This window comes from Etheostoma spectabile, chromosome 14 (assembly GCF_008692095.1).
Source record: "Etheostoma spectabile isolate EspeVRDwgs_2016 chromosome 14, UIUC_Espe_1.0, whole genome shotgun sequence".
NCBI classification, from domain to species: Eukaryota; Metazoa; Chordata; class Actinopteri; order Perciformes; family Percidae; genus Etheostoma; species Etheostoma spectabile.
In genome coordinates this window covers 16,225,574-16,233,638 of record NC_045746.1, presented here as the reverse complement: position 1 = coordinate 16,233,638, position 8,065 = coordinate 16,225,574, and the positions used below count along the sequence as shown (strand labels likewise).

The following is an 8,065-nucleotide window of genomic DNA, read 5'->3' as shown; positions in this document are numbered from 1 at the left end:
TGTGTGTGTGTGTGTGTGTGTGTGTGTGTGTGTGTGTGTGTGTGTGTGTCAGCAGGTGGCACTGGAAAAGGCACAGTAGCAAACAAATCTAACTTGACACACAACTAGAATACCAAAATACAAGCACTTTGAGAACTACCATTCCTCTGTCTCTTGCTCTGCATAAAATAGACTTATTTACTCAACCTCACTGGGTTACGCTGATAAAGAGCGCTGCTTTAAAGAGATAGACGGAGAGAAGGAGATGGGGAAAACTTCCCGTCAGTTGTTTATGTTGTTGAAATCAGGGCAGGAAAAGAAGCAGGCGTGCTCGCTCAGAGTCGCAGAATGAGATGACCTATTTTAAACACACACTTGAAAACAAGGCTCTCACAATTCTACATATATAAGATCTATTGACATGTATGCGCCTGTGTGTGCGTATACTGGATGTGTCAGTGGCCTTACCTAAGTCATCTGAGCTTTCACATGGATTAGTGATCCAGTTCTGTGGGAAAATGTTATATAGCTGGACTCAATGACAGTTTCAACAACTGTACCTTCTACTTGAGTCAGACAGACAGTTATCAGAAATCAATGTATCAATCAAAAATAAGTATTCTCCTATTAATGCATAGTTTATCTCATGGCTGTCTTCATTTTGGTCTGTTGCTTGTCAACATAGGCTCAGTGCTCGACACAGCGGCCATAGGTTTAAATCCGACCTGCGGCCCTTTGCTGCTGTCATTCCCCCTCTCTCTTCCCTTTCATGTCCTGTCACAAATTAAGGCCTACAATGTCCAAAAGATTATCTTTAAAAGTAAAAAATCCATTGGCCATAGATTGTTCTTGTGGATGTCTGTAAATTTGCAGAATCATACAATACTAACAGTATTGTTTGGCAACAGGGCTGTGACATCATTGTGATGACGATAGTAGTTTGTGCCCTCATGTATATAAACTGTGACACCCTTAAAAGTGTCAAATGAAATCAACCAGTATTTTGTTGTTCTGCCATGAAATAACCTATGAAGAACGGTGTTATGCTTCATTTGAAAGGGTCACAAGCCAAAACGTTTGTTAACCGCTGCTCTAAAGAAGTGTTGGCTGACTCTTTATTATGGTCATCTATTTTGTACATTTCTGACCTGGTGGTGATTAATGGTAGTGAGATCTGTCATGTGGTGCAGTGTGTGTGACCTGTTTCTGGCATCTAGAACTGACAGACTCTATTCTTAACAGGGTATCACTTTCTACTATATAAAAAGAACTTGCTATAACTCACAAATAAGAGTGAGTATTGTCCATCCATATCCTCCTTTTCATAATTAAATGTGTTGACTCTTCTCTCTTAGTCACCCACTGTTCCTTTAATACAGTACATGAAGGTATCCAATCAAATTTCTTATTGTCAACAAATCTGCCCAAAAAAGACCAACAACAACAACAACATGTGTTAGCCCATCTCACAGCAACCTCATTCCCTTATCTGTTCAGGGCCAAGCCTTTATTCTAACAAAGATGTAAACATTTAGGTAAAAATGGAATTGTTTAAAAAGAGGCTCAATCATTTTTAAACACAGCAGTAATTTAAGCAAAAGTTACTCAAACCAGCATGTTTTGGACTATTTTCAAATGAAGAAAAATAGATCTTCGTTGTACTATTTAAGAACATGTGCCACCAACTCAAAATAAAATTCATATACATACTAATGACAAACATCAAGTGCAAACGGCAAAGAGGAATAAGGCTTACCAGGCTTTGGCTGCACAAGCAATACTTGTTCGCAGCATGCTGGTTTGGCATTTGTTTACACTAAGAAAAAAATAGAAAATATCGCTGGCCATATCCTTTATAATCATCTAAAGGTTTCCAGCAGCCAAGCTGTCAGGGTTCCCCTCTGGCAGGTACAGTAAAGCCTGGATTCAGCCTATAGAACAGATGCCTCAAAGCCGGATGGACAGAATCAGTGCAAAATACGCCTTCGTTCACATTTTTACTACGAGACATGGCGCACAGCGGAGAGGTGGCAGATGTGGCTGCACGCTGAGGTGTGCTCTGATTAAACAAGCAAGACATATCTGATTACAAATGCATGGAAAGAGAGAAGGGAGAGAAAGAGATATGAAGAAAGGAGTGAAGCATAGCAGGAGAGATTTTGATGATCCAGACTACCTGTCTCTGAAAAGCTGCTCGTTCGTTAATACTGGCAAATCACATCATCATTCGTACGGTGGCAGAGGAGACTGAGCCACTGCACACCACTGGAGCACTGTGTGTGTGTGTACACAATGTGCGTGCAAGCATTCATGTGTGAACGTATGGGTATGAAACCGAATACGTGTGTGAATTACAATTTGGAAGAAGTACATTAATAACAGATCAACTCTCCCTTTGTTTGGGACGTAAACGTGATGAGTGGGCCTTTTAATTAGTTAGTTTAATAACTGGAGACAAACCGAGTGTTCTCTGACATACGCACACACACATATACATGCACATGCAATTACACACCACAGAAACATGCCGAAATTGTAATTCTCTGTCAGACGCTGGAATACATACACACTCCACACTCATGTCAAGGAGGCATTCACATGCTGGTCTGTTTAATTTAGGTTTGGCAGATTATAGTAATTGTGCTAAAGAAAAGATCCGGAGTAATTTGTCCTTTTCTGTCCTTGAAACTGAAACAGTGTGGGCTGGAAGATGATTCTCCTTTCTTCTTCTTTTTACAGTGCTTTCAGCTGTTCAACTAGATTGGAAAATATGTTTGCATAAAGGTTGTTGAAGCATCCAGGCTTGGTGTGTGTGTGTGTGTGTGTGTGTGTGTGTGTGTGTGTGTGTGTGTCTGTTTTGTGTGGTGGTGTGTGTGTGTTGTGTGTTGTGTCTGTGTTGTGTGGTGTCTGTGTGTCCTGTGTGTGTGTCTGTGTCTGTGTCTGTGTGTCTGTGTGTGTCTGTGTCTGTGTCTGTGTCTGTGTCTGTGTCTGTGTGTGTGTGTGTGTGTGTGTGTGTGTGTGGTGTGTGTGTGTGTGTGTGATGGCAGCCAGAGGAGCATAGTGACATTAACACCGACATAAATTGGAAATACTGAGTATGTTGTTGAACTGCTCTTCTAGGCCTGCTCTCCGTTCAGCAGTACCTCAGAATAGTGTGTGTGTGCGCGTGCGTGTGTGTGTGTGAAGTCAAGATTCAGAACAGAGTTTTCTGTGTTTATATGAAGGTGGAAATGTAGCAGTTTGTGTCTGAACGTGACAATGCAAACTATCCTTGAAATTAGGATGTAGACAAGGAGGAGTTTTAAGTATTCTCACCACTCTCCGGGGGGGGGCGGGGATTTGAAGAATCCATCGAATGTGCTGACAGCTTATCAAGGCCCTCCTACAACTGTAATGAATTTCAGCCTTTTGTGGTGTGTGGTCCCGCTGCACTGATAAGCCCTGGCAGTAATACAGTTAACGTGTGTGTGTGTGTGTGTGGTGTGTGTGTGTGTGTGTGTGTGTGTGGTGTTGACATGGTGTTTAAATGCTTTTGAGCAGAAATGGCTCGATGCATTGCAGTTGTACAATTTGTACAAATGTACAATTTTGAGGTAATCGTGGATTCCCATTTTATGCTAGTTTATACTTCCACTCTACCACATTTCAGAGGAAAAAAAGTAACTTTGCTCCACTACATTTATCAGAAAGCTGTAGCAAATAGATTTTACATTAAAGAGCAACTATCATATAGCATTTTCATATATAGTATAATAATTTATCCATCACAGGGGCCATTTTTTTTGCTGAATGAGTAGTTTTACTTTTGACACTTGGCTGATAATTTTTCTGCTCTAGGATTTAACTTGTAAAGTTTTTTGTTTTGTTTTTTTCATCATGGTATTGGCACTTTTACTTAAGTGAAGGTTCTGAATAGTTCTACTTCTTGACATCTACTTGAAAGGTTTATCATCAGACTTTTTCATTTTCTGTAGCTCCAAGTTTCAAAATATTAACATGACTTCTCAGCACTGTGTTGGCGCTCTGTACTCACCTCTCACAGTTAAATATAATAATATAAATCGCAATCGGGTTCCTTCCACCGAGCTCTGCATCCACGCTCACTCTCTCACGCACACACACACACACACACACACACACACACACACACATCGCAAAAGCTGTTGTCAGATCGGCTGGGATGCATCTTTGTGCCTTGTCATCCCATGCTCCGACTGAGCTCTAAATGTCACTTGTCTCTCTCCGCTTCATCTGCCTGACTCATCCTCCTTGTCTTCATCTCATTTGATTTGTGTGTGTGTGTGGTTGTTTGGTGTGTGTGTGTGTGTGTTTGTGGTGTGTGTGGGTGTGTGTGTGGTGTGTGTGTGTGTGTGTGTGGTGTGTGTGTGTGTTGTGTGTGTGGTGGGGAGAGAGAAGGAGTGTGTGAGACACTGACATGTGCTAGTGTTTGCGTGTGATGGACACACCGCTGCTCTCCACCTCCCTTTGTACGGCGCCTGCAAGCACAATGACGCTCACTGCATTGATTTTCTCGTGCCATTTTATAATTATGTCTCCTCTCTTTTTATTCTCATTCTCTCTCTCTCTCTCTCTCTCTCTCTCTCTCTCTCACTCTTTCATCCTGTCTCTCTTATCTCTCCCCTCTCTCTTCTATTTTTCTAATTCCATCCCCCTGATCCATTTTTATGCCCCACTGTGCCCATGCTTGTTATCTTGGCCCTTTCTTTTTCTTTTCCTGTTTGATCTCAACTTCTTCATTTCCTTTCTCATCTACGTCACTAAGCTCTGTTCGGGTTTGCACCCCTCCCCTCCCTTTTTGTGATCGTCGTCATTGTTTCTCTTTTTACTCTTCTGTTTTCATCTTGTATTTGTCTTTCTTGCCATTTCTTTCCAACGGGAGCATTGTTTCTTTCTATTTCACGCACACACACGACACACCCAACCCCTCTGTTATATCCTCTCATTAATTTTCTGTGTTCTGTTTTTTTCCCAGCAGCCTCTCTGGAGTGCACTCCATCTTCACCATAGCCTGATCTTAAAGGAAGACTACCCAGTCACAAAAGGACGTGGATGCCCACCGCCTTGCCAACCTCCACCCAATATGTGGTCCCAAGACTTCTTTGTGGAACAATCTCAGCTCTCTGTCTCACACTTTTGATCTCCATCGTCATCCCTTATGGGGGAAAAAACGTGTGCCTTCTTCCCAGCCACTCCTGAGAAGCTCCCACGAGTTCTGACTTGCTGTTTCCTCACAGTCCAAACAATCTCTCACAGTGTCCTGGAATCTGACCAGTAGTTTCCATTACGGGCGTCCCATCTCCAGTTATTTCTGACCTTTGCAGCTAAACCTCCGCTAGACCTCTCACGCTATAACTCCCACACTCCTCTCAGAATCACTTCGCTCCCTCTCCCTCAAGATCCACGCCCACAGCCAAGCCCTTCCAACAATTAATCTACAAAAATTCAAAAAAAACCTTGCCTTGGCTGGGACTCCTAAAAGCATTCAAACGCAAAGCATTGTTGCCTTGTGATTGGATGATGGTTTCATCTGTGTTAGCTGATTTGCTTCTAGGGAAATCTACTCTACCCTTACAGTGTATAATTGAGGGCCTACAATCCACTTCTTCATTCCAACTCAAACACAGTCTCTTGGTCTGTTTGTGAAATGTTAGCGCCTTCATTATAGCACCTTAATGTGTATTTTCTTCCATGATTACTTAGTATTGCTGGGCCTGGCTCTGCCCTACTAAGGACTTTCAGTAGTGTTAACATAAAGACTATCCCCAAAACCAGTACTATACAGCTCTTCTTCCCATATTCTTCCTCTTTATCACCTCAGATGATTTCCACAACTCCAAAGGGGTGACACATTTTACACAACCATGCGTGTGTTTTTGTGCTGTCATTCTGTGCATAGATCCTGTAAACAGTGTTTAAAACGTCTCTTCACTTTTTGCCCTCTCTGTATTGTGGATCACTCTCTTAGGATAGACAGTAAGCTTGAGAAAGCCTCACTGTGAATAGACAACCAACAGTTAGCATAAGGAATAAACATTGAACCTGGCATCACACTAGGTACTGATAAGTTGGCTCTACTGAAATGAACGACATCCTTGTGAAAAGCAATCGGAAGCAGAACCTGGGGGGAAGAAAGGGATAAACTCCGAGAAGGAAATTCCCTCGGTGTCCCGAAAAACACCGTAAAAAAGGGAAAGAAAAGAAGAAGAAGTGGCTGAAAGAAAAGAAAAAAGGAGCAGGCACAGCAAAAGGGCTTCGTAAACCAAGAGATGATTCGTCTTGAAACTTTACCGCTGATGAGGAGAGAAAAGGAAGAAAAGGCATCAACGATAAGAAGAATAAGAAGAGGCTTTTTCATATCCTCCCCTACGTATCGCTGACTCTTTTATTGTTTTGTCTGCTTTCCATCTCACAGCTTTAAACTATTTTTAGATGAGATGAATTAAAAATAGTGTAGAAAGGAGACGTACTGTGCGCAAAAGCTCATTATGGAAATGTTGTCTGTCAGTCATTTAGGAACATGCACTGTGTTCTTTTTATCTCTGATAAAAAAAAAAAACTCAATCTCTGCTGTCCATGTGAATAATGGCCACTCACTGTTGATATTATAGGTATTTTAACTGCACTTAAAATCATGTCTGTCAAGAAACAAAACAGCTGTTACTCAGACCATTGTCATCTTCTTCCCTATATGTCTACGAGTGTAAATACATTATGAAGTCCTGCAGCCATTATAATGACCTCTCAATATCAGATGCTGATTTCAGTGTAGTGATATTAATCAATTGCTTGTATCCACGCCGGTGTAGCATGAGCTGTTGTCATGGTAACAACATATTTTTTCTTCCTGGATAGGAGCTGTCAGTCAGAGGGGCACAAAATAGCTACTGCGTATGGAGCAAGGGGGGAAAATGGGGGGGGAAAAGGGGGTTAGCATCGGTCCCGAGAGCCATTGCGTTTTAATGGGATTCCATTTGTACCTGGTTCTCTCTCTCTCACACATGCGTCCAGCCATTCATTGTTTGGATAGTAGCTGTAGCCTAATGCGGCAGTGACCCGTGAGCAGATTGAATAGTATTGATCAGTTCTTCAGGACATCCAGTCGGTCCTCCAGGACTACTGTACAGTGTGTGTGTGTGTGTGTGTGTGTGTGTGTGTGTGTGTGTGTGTGTCTGAGCGAGCGTGCGGGCGGACAGTCACACAGGAATGGAGTTGTTCGGGCTAAAACACAAGTGGCTATTTCACGGTCGGTTGGAGTTGCCGTGTCCATGTCTGTCAAGGCCACAGGAGGAAAGGGGAGGGGCTGAAGCTTCCGTTAAGTTTGGAAATTCTGAACTACTTCAGATTAGAAAGTGTCAACATGTGAACTGGGAGAAATGGTTGGCAGTGATAAAAGGTTGGTGAGTTTGAGACCTGACTTAATATATGAACTATTTTCTGAACTATTTTCATCAGTATAATAAATTGTTATTGATGCTGAAGATTATATTGTTTAAAGAATATGAGCGTTATTAAAGAAACATATTCGTTGTGATGAGAAGATTGACTCCACTTCCAAGCTACCGCCAGAAACGTAGCTTAGCATAAAGACTAGAAACATCTGGAGGAGACATCTAGCCTTACTCGTGTCCAAGGGCAACATCCTCCTACCAGCACCTCTGAAGTTCACTACATAACAATTTATATTCCGTTTGTTTAATAGTCATTAATGCAGTTCATTTTTTGTATGACCTTGGTTTTTATCAGGCTTTTGTGTGCAAATAATTTTGATGATATCCAAACAAAAGTTATTTGTTTTCATTTGCTTTCTTGCAAAGAGTCTACATCTACCAGTGTTGGGCAAGTTACTTTTAAAAAGTTATTAGTTACAGTTACTAGTTATTTCTTCCAAAAAAGTAACTAATTTAGGTACTCAGTTACAAATTATAAAAGTAACTAGTTCAGATGTAACTATTGCGTTACTTTTAAAAAAATTTAAATACTCAAACATATTTATTTATTTTATTTACATATTTTTATTTACTCTCACTTCTCCCTCGCTCTATCTCTCTCACACACACACACACAC

The 8,065-nt window shown here is 41.4% G+C and overlaps 1 protein-coding gene across 4 annotated transcripts in view; it reads left to right on the top strand.

Moving 5' to 3' along the window:
* The window catches only part of samd12 (sterile alpha motif domain containing 12), a 96,590-nt gene extending 90,421 nt beyond the window's left edge, over positions 1-6,169 (top strand). For 2 of the 4 annotated variants that reach the window (XM_032535285.1, XM_032535286.1), the window contains exon 5: positions 4,973-5,159. In XM_032535285.1, coding sequence (XP_032391176.1) covers positions 4,973-5,007 — 35 coding nt within the window. In that variant the 3' untranslated portion in view covers positions 5,008-5,159. Of the gene's footprint in view, positions 1-4,972 lie in introns of all 4 variants that reach the window. The other 2 variants (XM_032535282.1, XM_032535283.1) reach the window with 2 other exon arrangements.
* The last annotated feature ends 1,896 nt before the right edge of the window (positions 6,170-8,065 follow it).